This window comes from Impatiens glandulifera, chromosome 6, assembly GCF_907164915.1.
Source record: "Impatiens glandulifera chromosome 6, dImpGla2.1, whole genome shotgun sequence".
NCBI lineage: Eukaryota > Viridiplantae > Streptophyta > Magnoliopsida > Ericales > Balsaminaceae > Impatiens > Impatiens glandulifera.
The window spans coordinates 42727940-42750329 of NC_061867.1; the positions used below are offsets into that span (position 1 = coordinate 42727940).

Below are 22390 nucleotides of genomic sequence, written 5' to 3' on the forward strand. Positions count from 1 at the left end.
ACTCTTAACTAAGCAAATAAAAAAAGTCAAACAAACAACCCTAAGTCTAAAGAAATCGTAAAATAATAAATAAAAAATGGGTTGTGGCTAAGCCTTTACGGTCGAGGACTTAACCCTCAGTCAAGAATTGGATCCGGCTTTGTTGGATGCAGTCAACGTCAGTCGCCAGGTGCAGCAAGCGTTGGTCTTTAGTCAGTAGCAACAATCATCGGTCGTCAAGTGCAGTAAGCGTCGGTGTTTGATCAACGACAACAAACAACAATAGTCCTCGGTCGCTAGGTGCAACAAGCGTCGGTCTTTGGTCAACAGTAGCAAGCAACAACAGTCATTGGTTGCCAGGTGTAACAAACGTCTATCTTCGGTCAGCAGTAATATCCAGAAGCGCAGGAAGCGCCGGGAAGGCGTCGACCTCTGCATGTAGAGAAGCTCCATGATCGGCTAGCACCCGTGTACGCTCCAGGGAGCAAATTTATCGGTCGGAGGCTCTTCCAATGCATCACATGGCTAGTTTTTTCGGTCATAAGCGTCGCTAATCGGCAAAAACCCACTAGTTTCCTTGTGTTAGAAATGCTCTCAGTTTTTTTTAACTAATTGGTGATCAAAATGGATCCCAAACTAAATAAAAAAATTCCTAACTTTGTTATTAACACATTAATAAACAAGCATGTAAAGTAATCCTATATCTAACATCATAAAAACAAAAATCAAATTAAAACATATTTTTTTTATAGCTTTTGAGTTTTCTTTTTAAATGGCCAGTTCAAGGGCAGATTTTGGTTTTATAATTTTTTTTCCTTTTCGTTCAAGGACCTTTTATTTACATTGAACTTTTTTTGTTTATTTTTTGGTTATGTTTTATTTTATTTACATGTTATTAGTATTTACATATTTACAAAGAAATCACACAGAAAGTTAAAGACTTGAGCTAATAATCATACATACAATCATATTACATAATATAAAAAACAAAGACACTCTTATTATGTAAAAGACAAAAGCAAATGGTGAAGTCAAGAAGCTTACAAAGATGGTTGTTTTCTTGACTTGAGTGGATGAACTCTTTCATTCCTAGACAACACTCGTGACCAATAATCTAATTGGTGGTTGCTTAGGAAATTCCAAAGGGGAAGCCTAAGGGTGTTTGAGGGTGAAAAAGAGTGTATTTTGCAAGGTGTTAAGAGGGGGTATTTATAGGTAAAACCATGAAACCCTAGGGCCCAAAGGCCCATTTAACACCCTACACTCCAAAAATGAATTTTTTAAATTAATTAAAATGGCATAGTCTTAAGGGAATTCCTAGTCTTAAGAGAATTCCTAGTCCTAAGGGGCTGAATTTTTTAATTAACAAAAACAAAGTCCATTCTCCCTTCTTTGCTCACTCACGATTGGGAGAGACTTCAAGTTCTTCAACCATCACCATCATGAGGATGAACGTTGCATTCACCTTTTCCTCTTTAGCATTTGATTCCATGGGTCGGATCTTGGGCACGGGTCGGTTCATAGGTCGGGTCACCGGTCGGATCCGTCAATTGGATCATTTCTTTGACTTGACTTCGGATTGACTTATTTTTGATTTGAATTATTTCGGCTCCATCCATAAAATATGATCCAGATCTTGCAAATAGATCTTGGATTGACCATTTGAATAGTCAGACATCTCCCTTCATCCAATAAAAATATTTTGTAAAAAAAAACAAATAAACAATTATAATAAAATTCTAACTAACTAAGTCAAATTCAAAAAATTAAATTGCAAAATCTAACCACTAATATAACAATTTAAAACAACTATCTCATTTATAAAAATAACAAAATTATACATAACTGAAATTTTAATTTTTAAATTAAAAAATGTTAATATATATATTTTGTATGTTTTTATTTATTTATAAATATCCAAGGTATTTATTAAAACGAAACCTTGAATATTCAAAGTATAATAATTTTCCTAAGTGTCGTAACTTAGACAAATTACTACATTAACTTACTAAGAATCCAAAATTAATTAATTCTAAAAATATTTGTCTTTAAAATAAATCGTGCAAAGAGTCCGTGAATGAATTTGAGAAATTTGTATAGGTTCAGATTTATTAAAAGTATAAACTATAAAATTGAGGATGCAAAATGAGTGTCTACACTACCGTGACCCCATCGCCATGACATCCACTTTAACTTAAGGCGTTCTAAGTGAGAATCGAATATACGACATTTGGGGAGGGGAAGAAGGTACCCGGTCGGGTACGGGATCGGAGACATAGAGTGTGCGAAACCCAAACACGATATCCCATACCCGACTATATTAATATTAAAAATAATTATTTTTATTAGTTTAATGTGTGACTTTCAAATTAGTCATCATTGCAAATATCATTAAATATACATTATTTAATTTAGTCTTATCCACACTCCATTCCAAACATTATTATAAATACATTGCACTTCAACTTTAAATTTTTTAAATTCTCCAAAAATATATTTCTCTATATAGATCTTTAACTTCAACTTTTATTTTAATAACAAAATATTACTTATCTCTCATCATTCTTCATATTCATTCTCTAACTTTTTTCAATTTTATTCTATTTTTTCTCTATTATAGTTTATCTTTTTTAAGATCTACAAAATAAGTATGTAAGTGAGTAATAGTTTTATTTGTATTTCTAACATTTCTATATTATTAATTTTAAAATTATTAAAATTATGTTTTTTTTAATCTTTATAATCTTATAAGTTTTTTAATCGGGTAATAGAATACCCGTCGGTGATCAATACCCAATTAATCGGGGATAGATAGAAGTATAGTCACCCATTATATTCAGGTAGTATAATGAAAATCGGGCTTGAAGATGAATACTTCACTACCCAACAGATAAGATATCCATTGACATCCCTACTTTACTAGTTGAACAAAGTTTTGAGCTAAACTAAGTGAGTTTTATTTTAATAATATATTAGGAGGGAGTAATGTAATTAGTAACACATATGTTTATTAATATTATTTTATTATTTATATATTAATTTTATTAAAATAATTATTTTTTATAAGACTCTCATTTTAATTAAGACCAGTGGCGGACCCAGAAATATTTTCTCAGGGGGGCCAAATACCTAATAACGTAGCATTTTTTGGCTATCAAATAAATGCATTTTTTAATTAAAATTTTACTCGATAATTACATAAAAATACTAATAAGCACAATTACTAAATTATTCTTGTCCATGAGTCGGTACAAAAGAAGACAAATATCTTCATTACGTTGACTATATTAATCAATCAATTCAAGAAAATTTCCTTTATTTGATGAACTACTTGACTCATCATGTCCTCGAAAAGGTAATCCTTACCTCAATAGAAAACGTGTCACATCAAATATTGTCGTTAAACATGTGTGATAATTTATTTATATATCACGACCATGTGTACGTAAAACGTTTCTCACGTTATGTCTTTGATCTTAAAATGATTCAAATTGAATTCTAGCTTCATTATGACAACTATTTGAAGTTCTCATATGACGATTGAATCTTTCTAATGCTCTTTTCCAATTTTTGTACTCATCTCCTATAAATGTATCATCTACGTTTTCTCTATTTAAAGGTTTGAAAAGATAACACCAAAAACAAAATGATGCATCTTTTGATATGCTATATTCTAACCATGTATATTTGATCAGTAACATTAGACTCATTAGTAGGCTCATTAATTGATTGAGAAGACTCATGCTGGTCATATGATGTAGAAGTACAAATTCGTTTATAGAACATCTTTATTATTGTATATCCTACATAAAATAAATGATTATAAATAAATATGTGTCACAACTCCTAAATAAAATCTAACAAATACATTTATTTGTTGAAATAATTTAAAATTAATTTAAAATTAAGAAATATAAAATAATATTTTACCCTTATATTTATATAAATAGTTATTTTACTCTTATATTTATAAGTAATTTGTATTATTAATTATATTAAAATTAATAATATATATATATATATATATATAAATAAGTTATAATATAAATGTTGTTTTAAAATAAATAATAATATTATATGATTTTCATTATTTTATATATAATTCTTTATATTTTAACTTATATAAATAAATGTTATTTATATATTAACTAAAATTTATGTATTATTATAAATATTGTATTTTAGAAAAAAAAAATTGTATAAAATAAAATATTAATAATAATTACTTGTATTTTAGAAAATATTTTTTTTTGTATAAAATAAAATATTAATAATAATTATTTATTAAAATTATATTTAAAATTAGAATACTATAATTATGAATTGGTTTTTATAAAAAGGAAGGGTTAGTTTATTATAAATAGTGTTATAATTAAAGAAATGTTAGAGGCAGGGTTTGATCACCTGACTTCTACTATATATTTCAGCTCCAAAACCACTGAGGCAAAGCCTTATTTGATAAACATATATATATAATATCTAAAGAGTTTTACCCTGGTTGGGGAGGCCCGGCCCCCAAGGCCCCCTTGTAGGTCCGCCACTGATTAAGACTGCTTCTCTTTTTTTTTTTAATAATTTATCAAATATTATAAAATAAAAATATTTACATACAACACAATAAAACACAATAAAGTGATAAATAATAATTAAAAGAAAAAAAATAGTGAGTACCAATAAATTAACTTGAACAAAGATTAGTAAACAATACCATCGTTCAAAATAGGGTAAATTACCTAAGCGACCCTCTAATTACTTTGAACACTCACTTTTAGTTCTTAAATTAATTTTTGAAATAAATTGTCCCTTCAAATTTTAGAAAGGTCACTAATGACCATTTCCGTAACTTTTTAGTTAAACATAACCGTTTAAGTTTAAAATATTTTTTTTATGTATATTATCTTTAATCTTATTTTTTATATTTATATATATAATTATTAAATCTTTTATAATATATATATATATATATTATTTATTTTTATCTATATCTATATATATGTATATAAAATAAAGTTTCAAATAATTTATAATATATTTATATATATTATCTTTAATTATTAATTTATATATAATATTTATTTAATATTCATTTAAAAAAATAATTTGAGAAATAAAAGTAGTTGGGTGGTTGGAAGGTTATTATTACTTTCAACTTTCAAATTATTTTTTAATTTACATTTTATATAAATTTATATATATATATATAATTAATAATTAAAAATAATATATATAAATTATTTTTAAATTTTATTTTATAAATATAGAAATATATATATATAAATAAAAATAAATAATATATATATATATATATATATATATATATATATATATATATATATATATATAAAAGAGATTTAATAATTATATAAATATAAAAATTAATGATATAAAAAAAATATATATATATAATATTATATATATAAGTAATTTAATAATTATATATAAATATAAAAAATAAAATTAAAGGTAATATATAAAAAAATATTTTAAGCTTAAACAGTTATGTTTAACTAAAAAGTTGTCGATAATCGTTAATGACATTTCTAAAAATTAATTTGAGTGCTAAAAGTGAACTATTAGAATAATTGGAAGGGGCCTAGATAATTGGTCTAATATAACAATTAAACTTGGCTTTGATCTAACCTCCCTAACAACTATGAGAGATTCAAAATCTCCACTAAAAAAGAAAACAAAATCTCAAAAAGAGAGGAGCTAAGAAGTTTAGTGATACCACATTGAATATCTGAAACCCTACAAGTCTACTAGGGCATTTTATTATTTTTAAATTATTAAATTACTCAAATAATCTTATAATCTAACAAACACAAAAAAAAAAAAGTTCATTTTAATATAAACACGTATCAACCAAGTCCTAAGAAACCACTTTCCATGTAATATTATTAAAAAAATATCTATATACTTTGTATTTTATTTTTAAAAACTAACATGAATCTACGCCTACAATCATAACCCCTTCAATTTAAAACATTTTTTTATATTGTTTTTTCCCACAATCAGACTAAGTATGACAAGTTAGGTTTTGGTATGAGAAACATCAGTGAACTAACTGGGTTAGATCAAATTTGGATGGAGAATATTGAAAATAGAAAATTAAGCGATGTGTAATCATGATATAAATGATTTACATGTGAAGTACACAATTCAGAATCGACCCTTCCTAATCCGAGCCCATGCTACTGCAGCAACCGCAACACCACCCAAGTGTGTAGCTCCTGAGATCTGAGGGTCACCCTGGAACAACAATAGCAATATCATATTTTTACTGTCCATACAATGTTATAAATGAGTACCAATATATTGTGTGAATACCATTCTATTATGAAGCAAATATCTAGTATCCAAAATGCAGTTCTAGGTGGTCGTCACAATCGCGATTCCATTGTAAATTGTTAGAGTTTTGAAAGTGATTTTTTGTTTGGTTGTTTTATCTAATTATTATGATCCAAGAGTTTTTTTTGTTCATTTAGTATAGTGATATCTGTCTATTGGTCTAATCCGGTTTTGCACATTTTCTAGATTATTGTGATTTTTGACCAAACATATCATTAGTAGATTTTTCTATTTTACGATCACATTACAAAAGTGCATAACAAAACAACAGATTTTGTTGTAATAGTAGGAGTGAAGGAAGTTCATACCTCTATTACTCTGAGCAGGTCTTTTCCAATAATAAAGACACCCTGCAACATCATTTAAATAACCCAAGTGGAAGAACTTCAACATGCAATTATTAATTAGTATATCCTTTTCCACATATATTAACATAGATGCATACCAGTAACATGGCGGGTACTGGTATGAAGAAGTCCAAAAAAATAGTCGACTTTGGGAACAGAAATATTTGGAGCAACATTATCGCATTCACCGCTCCACTAGCTCCCTATATAATAGGAATATTAGTCGAAACCCATAAAAAGTTCTCAAATTTCAAATGTGGGAATTTTAAATAGAGATCATGTGAGTTTTTTTTTTTTTATATATTATTCTCATAATATGTTATATCTATTTATACAAAGTTTAGAGTTGATTCTCTTAGGTTAGGTAATCCCACATGGTATAGTTTGGGACTCATGAAATTGAAAGCTTGTTCTGTTTAAACTCCCTCTACTGGGAAGAAAATAAGAAGGGACTGCCTCCTGCCTCTGCTATTCATTGATTGCATATTAACTAACAAAACATGATAAACAACTTGTGCTCCTCTGTTTGATTTCGGAAAGAAACGTCTTAAGCTTAAATACAAGAGGTGCTATAACGAAAAGTGGGGATATTTGTCTACAATAGGTCAGCAGACGAGCAAATAGGTCTTTAGATTTCATCTTTCTTAGGGAAGCTAAGTTATACTCAAGACTTAAGAAAACTGAATAATCTTAAGTGAATGGGTCGAAAAAACTCAGTGCAAATATTATTGAAAACTTGGAGCCAGAGTCTTCAACTTCCTCTGTCGTTGAAAGCTACCATCAATACCCAAATTGGCCTGGTCTAGAAAGTCTTAAATATTGCCAGAATGAGACCAGTTGGTCCTAGTACTAATTTGTGTTTTTAGGGATTATATTGTTTCAGTTGATTAAAAATGGAGAAAAAAAAGCTTATTCAAAAGGCTCACTCACTCCCTCCCTCAGGGGCCTCACACATGGCTTTTGTCGCTTTGACAGATTCAAACCAAGTCAAACTTAAGCCTCAGTTTCGATCAAAATCAAAAATCCAATTCAATTTTAGGCCGAACTAACAACCGAAACTTTTGGCATCATCTCCGCAGAAACTCCAACATCGTACCTATGCATCACTTCACTCTCGACATCGACTCCTTGTTTGGCGATAGTTCTCAAAGTCACTCACTTTTCAGTTGAATCAAGTCCTCTCTTTTTTTTGAAGAATATGCTACCTATTTGAGGGGTGTGAAAATAGTCAAACTAGGTTTATATTTATTTTATTCTCTAATTTATTTATAGATATATTAGTTGAGATATTATAAGGATTATGATTTACCCTAATTAAAGAAATCAACTCTAAACTTGTATACCTATTATGATAATAATATATTAAAAACCACCTATTTCTCTCTATTTGAAAATCCCACAAGCCTAATAATTTTTTCTATCATCCTAAATGATAAGATCTAAAATTACAAACATTTGTTTTTTGATGATTTGTTCATTGTTTCTAGAGCGTATGTTTCTTATTTCTTTGAGATCAAAGAGGCTCTCACTATATTTGAAAGAATAACTCGACTAAAGTCTAATGAATGCCAAGTTGTTTAAGAAAAGTCTAATGAATGCCAAGTTGCTTAAGAAAGGGTTGAGATGGATGTTAGAGACGGTTGATTGGTATCATAATTATTGAAGAAGGCTCTCTCCCAGTCAAAACTTTGGAGTATCTCTTGTTTCAGGCCTGCTCCATATATCTCATTATAGTGCGAATTGTTTTAGGCGTAAGATTTAGTTAGTTACTAGAGTGTTGTTGGGTATTCAAAACAACTAGTGTCAACAATTTTTACCTTCTAGGAAAGTGTTACGTGGGAATAGGGCTATGGTTAATACCATATGAATGGAGTGGAGGTTACTGCGGTTACAAATAAAATAATATAAATAGATTATTAGCAGTTATGTATAAATTAGTTGAATACTCTCGTTAGAGTTTCTCTCTCTTCCCCATTGTATTCTCCCTATCATCTAGGGTTCTACCTTCCCAACTAATTTAATTTCTCTTAGCTAAGAGTTCATATCCTTCCATGTTAGATATTAAACTTAATTCCATTTCAAGGTATAACATCAGTATCACAGCTCGTTTTGGTAAAAATGTGTACTGTGAGGTGCAGTTCCAGCAAAGGCAGTAGCACAATTACAGAAGATAAATTCTGAAGGAAGAAGCCATCTCCGATCATATTACAATCCACCGGTCTCATTTCTGACACGAATCAGGTTTTGTAATTCCGATTGGGGTTGAGCCAATTATTTCTGTGTTCAAATAACTGTGATCAGCTGCAAAATTGTTTCCGATTGTTGCTGAATCAGTAGAGATGATTGATTAGTGTTGTGAAATTGTTGATTGCTTCAGATGAATAATTCTGACTGGAAGTAATTAAGTTCCGATTGAAACTTATTGTTTAAAAGCTAATTCATCTGTTATAAGTCTGAAGTTCAAATTGAAGGTGATCTCAAATTGTAGGTAATTCTAGTTCAAACTATACCAGAAAGTTATCAATGTGCTAGAGCAAAAGGTTCAAAACTTTATTACAGAAATGAAGAAGATGGGGTTTAGTTGGCTACTAGTGTGTTGTTAGGAATTCAAAACTACTAGTGTCAAGATATATCTCCTAAGAAAGTTATCAAATTGCTAGACAAAAAGGTTCGAAACTTTACTAGGGGAATGAATGAAGGTGGGGGTAAAAAGGACTTATGTCAGAAAAAACAAAATCATACTTAAGGAGACTAAATAAAATACATTTGGGGGCAGATAATAAAATTTGGCAATAGTTTGAGGGCTTATTTATGGATTTTCTTGTCCTTCAAATAAGGGAAAGAAATGGAGATGTGGAGAGCACTAAGATGGCTAACAGTCTAATTGTACATAATTGACTAGGCAATGAAATGATGAAGAGATCCCATAATACTGATAATGCATGCAATAAATAGTTCTAGTCGAAGCAAGGGCATACAAAATATCATGAACTTCCCTGTAATTTGTTTTCTAGACATTAGTTGACACAGATATGTCAACTGACTGCATTTTATATTTTGCATTGTCAAAGCTAATTCTATCATCAATATGATTTGCACACATAGAGGTAGGCATAATAACAACACAAGCTTACCAAACCTGGAGTACTTGTCCAATTTCTTGTACTCTGTATACATCAAACAAAACAAAAAGTATATATTAAAAAATAATGGAAACAGACTTCTAATCCTTTACATGAAAATTAGAAGGATTAATCAAAATTCATTTAGCATAGTCTATCCTAATTAGATATTGTTTTGAAACAAAAAACTTGCACTATTATTATCACAATATAGTGAAAAGTTATTCCAGTACTAATAGAACTTGAGAAATAGCAATATTTCAAGAAGATTGTATGTAATGCTATTTCATGATCAGTTCCAAATTCCAATTACACAAACTCTTTTGCATATAATTAAGAAATATAAAGTGTAAACATTAAATTGTCAAAACTCATTGAATATGCGAACTGTAGACAAAGTTTCCATTCCTAAAATATGTATTCCCTTTGGTAATCTGGGACATTTTGTTGTTACCTTTGATGCTATAAAAGCATGGTGGATAAGATAAAAAATTGATCCAACAACAGCCCCAGATAGATACAACTTCAGCAAAAAATCGGCTCCAAAAGTTTGTCCAATCTGCCAAATAATAGAAAGGAAAAATTAATAATAATGAGTGGATCATCATCCTCATTATCTAAGAAAAACCTACTTCTCATTGAACTTATACTTGTACACATATCACATACTCTACTCGATATGAATAATAACTGTCCTGAAACCACCACAAAAGATGGGAAAACAGACCGGGCCTAGTAGACCGGCTAGATCCTGGCATAGCATGAAATCACATGGTTCTATATTGTACTAGCAATTTCGCTCCTTCATTTAAATAACTTAACAACTTTTTAGAATTATAGTTTTATTGTTATTTATAATTAAAAACTAATTAACGGGGTTGAGATTGTTTACCCTAGCACCATCATAGATTCCATCCTCACTTTCTACAAGGATCTTCTTAAAGAACCGGCCAGAGAAAGACCTACTCTCGGAGGGATCGAGGTCCATCAGATTAGCAACCAACAAATGATTTCAAATGAGCGAGATTTCATGATCGAGGAAATTCGGGAAGCTATCATGAATTATGACTGAGACAAAGCCCTTGGCCTCGATGGTTACACTGTTGCCTTCATCAAAGAGTCTTTGAAATTTATTAAGGATGACTACTTAAGATTGTTCAAGCATTTTCACGCGACGGTCTTTTTCGAAAAAGTTGAAACTCAAGCATCAATGTCCTTATGAGGAAGATTCAAGGGGCAAGGGAACTCAAACACTTCAGGCCTATTAGCCTTATCCTAGATTCTACAAATCCTGAAAAAAACTCTAGAAAATAGGTTTAAAGCCCTTTTGCCGAACCATATTTCTCTGACCCATGGCTTTTGAGCAGGGTCATCATATCACTTATGCCTCTCTCATCGCCAATGAGTGCATTAATTCAGTTACTAGAAGGAAGGAGACGAGATGTCTTTGCAATCTTGACATTGAGAAAGCTTTCAAAGATATCAGTTGGGATTTTCTCCTTTTATCATTCAATGGTTTTTCTTAAGAGCGGGGAATGGGAGTTTTCAAGAGCTCAAGGGGCTTAGACTCAGTTTCCCGCATGGGTGCCAATGGGTCATTCAAAAAATCGATTTTCTTGGCATTGTCCACCTCGAAGGAGAGAAGAGGATGAAGAGTCTCACAAATCTTAGTGACTCGAGCCCAAAGGCTTCTACCCAGAAGGATCTTCCCGAGAATGGCATCCATTCATTATCGCGAAATCTAATTTTGGCGATGAATATCACATTTGCACGAATTGATTAATGTGCTCATGTTCCATTCCAGGTCTACATTTTTTCAGTCTCAGACTCAGTTTGGCCTTACATTCCTGATTCATGGCCAAACCCATATCAGATATTTTACTGTTTGTGAACTAAGATGTAGAATCTTTCAAGTTTCTCTAACATTATCATGTTAAGATTTTTTTTATATATTTTTTTTAAGTCATGGAAGCATCATATTAAAGGTTTGTCTAGATTTCACATCACCATCTGAACAATTATTATGTAGTTTAAAAATCCTTAGGTGTGAAAACCTACCTGCATCCCAAAGAAGTATAAGCCAAGCATGTTTGACACAATGTGCCCAATATCAATATGACTGAAAGCAGAAGTTATCAATGTATGGATTCTTCCACTGTTGAAATTGTTTACTGAAATCTGTTCAACAAGACAAATTTGTAAGTAATATCCATGATACTTCTCACACGTGAAGGCGTCATCAACAGACAGAAGAATTCTATACAACTAACTTACTGTAAAGTTCTGAATCATAAATTGTTCATCTGCTAATCTCCATAGCATGAAGACAGCTGTATTTGTTAAAATCAAGCCCAATACCACTCGATCAGGTGTTTGACTTCTCAGCCATGATAGCCTGCAGAATATATTATTTTATCTATTGACCGTTCTGTTTCCTATGCTAATAGTATTAACCAAAAGCAACATTCAAACACTTTACAGCATGCAGCAAATATGAAACACCTTAAGTCTTACAAGTAATTGTTTTTAGTAATTTACAAACCTTAAGCAATATATATAGCTTCAAAGATATTCTTATGCATTTGTTGATTATAAGGCTATAGAGAAAGAAGAAAATAAACATTGATACGATAGTTTAAAATATGTATACACAACTATCATGCCACGGGATGTTCGCGTCAGCCTGGAGAGAGGGAGAATAACAAAAATAAGTGAAAGTTTTCATTCATTTGTCAGAAAGAAATTGCAACTCATTTGATAACTAACCATGAATCAGACAAGTTCATTACAAGAAAAGAACAATCAACAATACACACTATAAAATCCAATAATCAATCCTACATATATTGAGCCTAACTGGAAACTAGTATTTTGTCATAATCTCTGGCACAATCACGATCCTATAGGAAAATCGCCAACACTAAAATGAATTTTTTTCTCGTCTTTCATAAGATTCTTTTTTGGATCATATGATTTAAGATACTGTAAACTTCATACCCCTAATTCATAGCCAAAGAAACTATGTATGAAAAATACTGTAAACTTCATACTCCTAATTCATAGCTAAAGAAACTATGTATGAAAGCTTCCTGAATCCTTTATCTTCAGAAATCAAAACCATTGCAAAATTCGAGAAAATTGATACATTACCAGCTGCGATTCTGATAATCAAATGATGAATGGTACCCAAGCCTCTTCTTTGGAAATTGGAGTTTCAGAAAACTAACATTGGAAGATATAAACCCTTTAGTCCAAATCGCATTTGTAGTCAACCGCTTTGCCAAAGCTGTGGTTGGTATGAACCCATAAATTTTCTGAGAAAGTATATTCTGCGACTGCCATGGATGTCGAGAAGATCTGAAGTGAGATGAGAAATGGGCTGGCAGTTCGGCGGCGGTGTAGCGGCGAAGTACGTGATTTACTTCGGTTCTCAAGAGAGGAGAAGGGTAGAGATATGATGTGCTGTTGGAGACAATTCTTGGCAATTTGGAGGCTAGTTTTGAGGCAAATAGATTCTGCATTTTTTAAGGTCCGTCCCCTTGAGAGGTTCCTACAATGGCTGTCGTTTCTCTTCTTACAGGGCAGCGAACTTGATCCGGCCTTGTATGAAATTCGATTATGAGACCGGATGCAGTCTTAAATGTTTTTCTTTTCTTTTAACAAGAAACAATAAAAGAGATTCTCATTAAAATATATATATATAACTTAGCAGTTGTAGAGAAAGTAAGTCTAGAAATTCGACATGCCATTCCATATGGGTAGACCGTAGAGAAAGAAAAATTAAAAATGTAACATTTCGGGTCCAGAAATGTCCCGAAAAGTCACGTTTCAGGTCCCGAAAAATTATATTTTAGGTCTCAAAATGTCCCATTTCGGGTCCCGAAATGTGATATTTGAAGACGAAATATCACATTTCGGGACTTGTGGGCAAAGTGGCAGGTTAAATCGGATTCGTGATTTTGTTTTCGCTGCCACTTTCATTGAGTTTATCATTCATCCTCTATAAAAAAAAATCATACTCGAATTTGAAGAGTTTTTATCAAATGAGTTTGAACTTTGAATTGAATTATTATAGGATAACAACATTATAGAGTGAACTCCTCGTTCTCGAATTTAATTTTTATTTAACGAGATATTTTATTTTTATTATTATCGGTAGATCATTGATGAGAATTTCATTACCAAAAATATATTAAATTTTAAAATTACTATATTATTTGTTATTGGTTGAAAGTGTTGCACTTATCATATAATTAATAACTTATAAGTATGAGTATGTACACAATAATAGTATAAACTATTTAAAATTGCGCTAATTTAACTAGATTAAAATTAAAATTAAGAATAATAAAATATTATCATGACATTCGGTCATTGCATTGAAAATTTGCAAACTTCCAACCAAAAATATTTGACTTGAACTCGTAGAAACAGACTATAATTTACTAAAAATTGGTAATTATAAATATGATTATACCTACGAATGTTGTGTTGGCAAAGATTTTTTAAATACTACTTGTTTGTTTCAAAATTTCAATTAGAAATTCCAAAAATGGAGCACTTAGTTTAGACCGTGTTTGAGCTCTTAACTCATCGTATTGACGATGCTCAACTAGTTTTTCAAAATGATTAAACAAGTCTACAAACTTATGTTTGAGCGCAACGTACCTTTTTATAATATTGTTAATGCTCTCACTTCTTTGGGTCGTAGTCATATATATACAAAACATGTGTTGGTCATACACCAAAACTTATTTTTCTCTTATCTTATACATACCTCTTAGCTAATCATTTTCATCTAATGAATATTGAATCAACATTTGGTTTCAAGCTGCAATAAAATATTTATTTTAATTAAAAACATATATACAAGAGGCAAATTTTTAGAGAACTCTTTAAATTAAAAAAAAAAACACCATTAAAATGTATGGAAACATTTTGATAAATATGTCAAATTCACAAACGAAAGAAAAATGAGCTAGAGCATTAAATCCTAGAGACAGTCTATTAGCCAACTCAAGAAAAAAATCGTAAATATTTTCATATGAAAAATCTTGATGTATTCTATTGAACACAAGAAAGCTGTTTTAAATGAGCTAAGCAAAGTTAATGTTCCCGCCAACAACACACCAAAATAATTGGTAGGAATAATCTCCGCCGACTCACAATGCAACATGATTGACTTCGAAGACAAGGATCTTCCAACGTCTAAAACAAATCATGAAAAATCACTCCATATTTCAATCTAAATGAAAGACAAAAAATTCCCATACATTGACAACTGTCAACAGTACAACACTAAACATATGTACCTAGAGAACTCTCGAAAAAATTGGCATTTCTAGAGAAAAATTCCTGCCCTCTAACTTGTGTGTAAAAGGTTTCGATAGTTCATGACGATAAATAATGGGTAGCCTAAAACACACCATTCAAGTAACTGACATACCATTCGAAGTTGACTTTTGTGTCATAAACATTCAACTATCATATAATTTCATTATGGGAAGACCATGGCTACATCAAGCTAAGGCTTTAACCTCTACGCTCCATCAAAAACTAAGATTCATGTCCAATGACCACATCATCACAATCGAAGATGAAACCCATGCTAATATTATTATTGGAATAACTCATGTCGATGTCCCAAAAATTAAACTAAGCGGATTCGAGATATGCCAAATCTTCAAAAAAGGTAAGGACTCATCCAATGATCCCAACTTTAGCACATTCTGCTTCCCCTCCATAAAAATGATGTGTAAGATGTGATATTTCTTTGGTATGGTCCTAGGCCCAAATGCCACAAGCATACCATCCTTTTCTTGACCGTTCTATGACACATATCACTTCGGTTTAGGATATGTACCGAAGAAATTCGAGAAAACACGAAAAGGTAAATATATAAAGAACACATATCGATTCCTCCAACCTTCAATAGAAAGTTCATTCGTGAAGGACAAAACACCCTATATTTCGACTTCCCTAAACCCTATACCAATCATGATTTATAGAAGCATTTTTCATGTCTTAAAATCTTCTTTATTTGTTCATATAATCCTAACATTTACGTTTGCATGATTAGGAAACTGATAAATATTGGCGCGATGCTCCGAAAAGACTATCTCAAAGCCCAACTATCCCAAATAAAGACATGTTAAGAAATCAAACTCACGAAGTTGATACATCTGATCTAGATCCAACTGTTGTAGCCTCACTCATCAACTCAAATGTCAATGTGAACGATACTAATTTCCCTCTTGCGCATATAAAAGTGTTAAATATTGTAAGTAATGAGATCAAGAATGACAATTCTATCCTAGAAAAGAGTATTGATAGGATGTCCTTCTCACTTATAACAAAGTATTAAGGGAATATACTTTCAAATATACATTGAGTAATGATGACCTATCATTTCACTCTAACATAAACTTCAAAATGAAGGACTTCTTAGAAAATGAAGACAAAATTGTTTCTTCCACTAAAAAACAATTGAAATAAATTTGAACACGTCAAATTACCCTCGTATTGTCCTAATCGAACAAAGTCTAACCAAGGAAGAACGTCATGGATTGTTTAAACTTTTAAAAGCCAACAAATAAATTTTTTCATTGTCATACAAAGACATGCCAAACATCGATCCCAAGATCATTCAATATCACATTCCCCTTTATATAGATGCTAAGCCCATAAAGAAAAAGTTCAAATGGATAAAGCATGATGTTGTAAACAAAATAAAAGAAGAAGTCCAAAAGTAATTGGAAGCCGAATTTCTCGATGTACAAGAATATCATACATGCATAGCCAACGTAATACCCATTGTTAAAAAAGACAGGATAATACGTGTGTGCATTGACTATCGGGATCTAAATAAGGCAAGCCATAAAGACCACTTCCCGTTACCTCATATTGATATACTAGTCTATCATGTAGTTGATCATGAACTTCTATCATTCATGGATAAAGTTTGAGGATATACCCAAATATTGATGGCCCTATAAGATAAAGTAAATACTACATTTATAACATAGGTATAAACATTTTGTTATCTTGGCATGCCATTCGACCTAAAGAATACATGAGCCACATACCAAAGAGCGACCACAATGATCCTCCATGACATTATCCACAAAGAAGTAAAAGTGTATGTGGAAAAAATGATTGTCAAATCCAAGGATTGAGAAGGACATGTCTAAAATTCTGAAAAATTCTTACAAAGAATTAGAAAATTTCAACTACGACTTAACTTGAAGTAATGCACATTTGGGGTCACCGTTGGAGAAATGTTGGGCTTTCTAATCACCTAAAGAAGAATTAAAACCGATCCATCTAAAATAAAGGCAATAACAATCATGCTTGTACCTAAAAATAAAAAGAAGTCTGAGGTTTCCTTGAGAAAATCCAATACATAAGAAGACTCATTAGCAAACTTACTAAAACATGCAACCCATTATTTATGCTTCTAAAAAGGAAAAAAATACACGTGGGACAATGATTTCCAATGAGTATTTGACAATATTAAAGACTATTTAAAGTTACCTCCAATCCTCATGCCACCAAGACCTGACATTCCCCTAATATTATACGTCATGGTAACATAAACATTAATGGAAAGTCAATTGGATAAAAAAATGAGGATAAACTTGAAATTGTTGTCTATTATGTGAGTAAAAGGATAACTATATGCGAACTTAATTATTCGCCAACTGAAAAAGTATGTTGGGCATTATCTTGGATCACTAAAAATTGTGACACTACATAGAAATTTACTCCAACAAATTGGTATCAAGATTATATCCTATCAATTTATTATTACAACGAACTCTGTTATCATTTAGCCTAGCCAAATGGATGATAATGATGATATCCGAATATGGCATAGCCTACATGGTATAAAAGACCATAATAAGAAGCGTTATTACAGACTTCCTAGCTGATCAATCCATCAATGTTGAATTGGAAGACGAACTCGAATTTCTTGATGATGGAATTATGACCATCACATTAAACACATAGAAATTGATGTTTGAAAGAGCTTTGGGCAAATAAGGCTATGAAATCGGGATTTTATTGGTCGACCCTAAAGGTACATATAATCTGATATCCATACAACTCGAATACCACATCATCAATAATGAGGCCGAATAAGAAACATGTCTTTTAGGTCTCAAGTTGGCATATGAACGAGGGTAAAAAAATTAGAAGTAATTGGTAACTCCAATATAGTTATATCCCATTGTAACCATACAAATTTGACCTACCCTAATTTTCAAATAATATTATTATTTTTTAATAATATTAAAATAATATTTTGAATATTTATATTCAAAATAACTCAAAAGAGGAATTAAAACCAAAGTTAAGGTTAATTGATGTGATAATTAAACCCTAATTAGGAAAATTATTCCAATATCCAAAAATAAATGTATGCATGATCTTCTACTTTCTTTTCTGCAATCTTTTTCCAAACTTTATTTACATTCTAACTGGAATTGCTCCTGATAGTATAGATATTTGATTTTGAGGATTTCATTATCTCCCTCATTGTTTTCACGGACTAGTTTACTATAAATTCATATTCTTACTTCTTCAGTAGGTTCCAATCTTAAAGATACTGTATATTCAATTGGACGGTTGTTTGCTGTATTTTTTCTTTGTTGAACACAATCTCTCATTTTTTTACATGCATTAGTAGTTTTGTGATTTTATTTTTAAGCCCAAAGAGGTTTACTTTTTCATTATATCCAACCTTCCATATTCCTTTATTTTCCCCTTATTTTCCTTCTGCATTTTTTCCCCAAAATTTTAATCAGCAATTGGTTCTTTACCTTTGTTGCATTCTATTTTTCCTAGATAATTTTTTCACCAATCCTATCAATTTCATTTTCAGTTGTGTTCCTTAAACCTTTCATCACAAATTCTTAAACTTCCTTATTCTTATTGTTTTTCTTTCTTCCCATTTTAATGAAGAACATAACACAGTAACAAAGCAGAGCAATAATAAAATATGGTACATTAGAAACCCTAACTATTACAGAACATGGAAAACTAAAAATCCTAACATATTAATTATATAATTATTGTGATCGATTTTTTTTAAAAAATATTTTGATCGACTAGTTTGAAAATTCTAGGACACTCTTTAAAAATTTTTATTTTTTGAAAACGTGAGGGGAATTAATTTTAATGTTGAAAAAAAATTTAAGTTTTAAAAACGAGGCTTTATAGACAACTCCATATCTTACCTTCCCGTCGAATCTGGGAGAGATTGAGAGTTTTTTAATGGGAAGTATGTCATAGGCCTTTTGTTTTAACTTTTTTCAATATTAATTAACCTCACGACTAGAGAGTCGCCACCTAATTTCAAAAATTAGGAATTTGAGAGATGTGAGTTCGGCGTTTGGTTACGTGTGGGAAAGAGGTTTTTAGACGCTATGTCCCACAACACCCCTAAGGTCTCTACTAATTAATTTTGACATTTCTTTAAAACATTTTACGCTTTACATTTTAGAATTTTCCATTTTAAACATTTAATGGGTTTTTATAAGATAATAAATAAGCAAAGATAAAAGAAAACGAGAGCAAATAATTCACACATAAAGTTATCCTAAAAATCAAAACTAGGCAAGTTATTAATCAAAAATTAATTGGCCTAAGTCTAGATTAATTTTTATGAAACTTTAGTGAATTATTTAAAGATCTAAAATTTTACTATTTTGGGGTTTTTTATAAAAAAAATAATAAAAAATAAAATAAAATAAAAAAGGTCCTAAGTCTAAGCTTGGACTATGTTCAATTTTAATTAGGGTTTAATTTTAAATTTTGTCTCGGATCAAGCAAGCCGCAAACTATAACTAATAAAAAAATGTCAACAAAAAATAAACCTAAATCTAAAATGCAGAAATAAAAAAAATAAACAAATAAACAAATAATAAAATAAATAATAAAAAAAATAAAAAAAGTTGCGTCGCCTGGGAAGCGTCAGAAGTCTGATTCAGCAGCACCTGGAGCAGAGCAACGTCGTCTGGAAAGCGCCGAGACCCTGGAAGAAGTGCTGGAAGGCTAAAGAACAAGCGTAGCCTTGTAGAATAACTTGCTGTTTTTTGGTTTTTTCACCTAATCCTAGCTAAAATTATTTGGTGATCCAAATGGATCCCAATTAACATGAAACTTTGCAGAAACATTATAATAATACAATTAAACATTTATATAAATAAAAAAACCTTAGATCTAGTTATTCAAAAAAAATAAAAAAATCAACTATACGAAATAAGACAAATTTTACATTTTTTTTTATTTTGTAGTGTTCTTGAAAATTTTTTCTACTTTTTATTTATTTATTTACATGTTATTTCTATTCTACTTATTTACATGATTAAGGTACATAAATAAAACTTACACGCCTATCAAAACAATAAATTTATTACACGCCTATCAAAACAATAAATTTAAAGGAAATAATGCATAATATAAAGTACAAAGAAAATAAAAATCAAATGAAAGTAAAATTCAAATTCAAATTTAAATAAACAAAAGAAAGGAAAAAGAGCTTACAAAGGGGTTACTCTTTATATCCTTGCAAAAAAAATGAAAACCCTAAGCAAGAGACTTGTGACTCAACAAATCTAGTTGGTGCTCTTGCTTAGGTTTTTTGGAAAAGTGGCAGCCTAAGGGCAAGTGAATGTCTCAAGAGAGAGAAAAGAAAGAGAAGAAGGTGAAGATTGAATGTCGAGAGTTGAAGTCGAGAAGGCCCTTTGCTAGGGTGTTAAGAGGGGTATTTACAGGCAAAACTATGAAACCCTAAGGCCCATTTAACACACTTGACCGTTAGAAAAAAAAACTATTTCAAAACATTAACAAATGTTTAAAATAATGGATCAATCTCCACTTGACATTCACATGTCACTAAATATCAAGTTTTCATCATGAGATTTAAGCTTTATTTAATAATGATGTAATACTTGGTCATTTTAATTATTAAGAAAAAAAATTGATCAAGCCTTTAACGGCTGAATTATTCTTCCTTTACTTTGCCAACTTCTTCCTTTATTTTAGCAACATCTTTATTCTTCTTTTTTCTTCTCTTTGACCTAGGGTGCTTCTCACGATTGTGTAGACACCATAATCCTTTTATTTTGCACCGTTATCCTTTACACACTCTTTCATCCTACAAAAAAAAGATTTTATTAAAAACACAAATAAACAATTTTATTTTTAATTATTCCTTATTTCTAATGAACAATTCTAATTAAATAAATAAAATATTCAAGAAATCAAATCGCAAAATCTAATCTAACTAATTTGACAAACCAATCTAACAACTAATCTAAATCTAATTAAAAGAAAACAAAATATACCTAACGGAATTTTATAAAAACACTAATATATATTTTGTAAAATAATTTTTTTTATAAATACCCAAGATAATTAATTAAATAAAACCTTGAATATTCTAAGTATAATAACTCCTCCAAGTGTTGTAACATAGACAAATTACTACCTTAACTTTATTAAGAATCCAAAATCAATTATTTTCAAAAACTCAATTGTTCTAAAAATAACCGTCTTTAATATAAATCGTGCAATGAGTCCGTGAATGAATTCGAGAAAATTTTATAGACTCAGATTTATAAAAAGCATAAACTATAAATTAGGTGTGAAAAATGATTGTCTACAATTATAACCTAAATCAAACCTAATTCAAACCTAATCTAACATAAATCAAACAAAATATCTAACATATTAACATAAATCTAACATATATATTAACATAATTTAAACCTAAACTAATTATATTAATCTAAACTAACCTTGAAATGTAGGGGCTGCAACACAACGACGACTAGAAGATCAAGCAACGACTTTAGTCCGTAAATCCGATGGCGAGAGGATTGAGCATTGACTTTAGTTCGTTGGCGGCGTCGTCTTTGGTCGGTCATTGTCTGCGTAGAGGGAGTAAATATTATCGGAGAGAGAGAGAGGGGAGAAAGGGAGGTGGAGAAAAAGTAATCGGGAAGAAAGAGAATGGTTTGTTAATTAAATAGGTTATTACCGAGAGATAATAATAAAAATCTCGGTAACAAATGAAGTATATTATCGAGAGATATATGAAATCCCTTGGTTTTGATCATTTCCTAAATTCTGAGAGATATGTCTAAATCTCTCGGTTTTAATCACTTCCTAAATTCCGAGATATATGTCTAAATCTCTCAGTTTTGATCATTTCCTAATTTCCGAGTGATATGTCTAAATTTACCAGTTTTGACAGATCATACATAAATTTTAAAAAGAGAAAAACGGAGAGATTTGTGCATATCTCTCGATTTTAAAGACTATTACCGAAAGACATACTTAAATCTCTCGGTTTTAACTTTAAATTTTTTTAACTATAAACACATTCATCTAGTTTTAAATATCCTTATTATCATCAAACACATCCTTATAATCAAACTTTAAACACGTTCTAATTATCATCAAACACAAACAAACAAACATATATATAAATATATATACACAATTCTTTATATAATTAAACACAATCATATATATAAACTTATAAAATTAAACACAATCCCTCTACTTAAAAATTAATAAACATTT

General features: G+C 30.4%; 1 protein-coding gene across 2 annotated transcripts; it reads right to left on the minus strand.

The window, feature by feature from the left end:
* Window positions 1-6048: 6048 nt before the first annotated feature.
* Window positions 6049-13412, minus strand: LOC124942910 (RHOMBOID-like protein 12, mitochondrial). 2 transcript variants are annotated; one of them, XM_047483479.1, is made up of 8 exons: window positions 12947-13412; window positions 12071-12191; window positions 11855-11974; window positions 10251-10355; window positions 9809-9841; window positions 6773-6877; window positions 6636-6677; window positions 6049-6228 (listed from the first exon to the last, which is right to left on the minus strand). In XM_047483479.1, exons 1-8 carry the CDS (start codon window positions 13315-13317, stop codon window positions 6139-6141), a joined length of 987 nt encoding a protein of 328 aa, XP_047339435.1. In that variant the 5' UTR covers window positions 13318-13412; the 3' UTR covers window positions 6049-6138. The 2 variants fall into 2 exon arrangements, with proteins under 2 accessions (XP_047339435.1, XP_047339436.1); XM_047483480.1 differs by lacking the exon at window positions 9809-9841.
* Between the last annotated feature and the right edge of the window lie 8978 nt (window positions 13413-22390).

What these genes read in the sequence shown, in the direction of transcription:
- LOC124942910 (XM_047483479.1), bottom strand. Translation starts at nt 13,317, where the DNA reads ATGCAGAATCTATTTGCCTCAAAACTAGCCTCCAAATTGCCAAGAATT. An exon ending in GATTATCAGAATCGCAGCTG is followed by an intron (nt 12,192 to 12,946) that starts GTAATGTATCAA and finishes TATATTCTGCAG; the next exon opens with GCTATCATGGCTGAGAAGTC. An exon ending in TTATGATTCAGAACTTTACA is followed by an intron (nt 11,975 to 12,070) that starts GTAAGTTAGTTG and finishes CTTGTTGAACAG; the next exon opens with ATTTCAGTAAACAATTTCAA.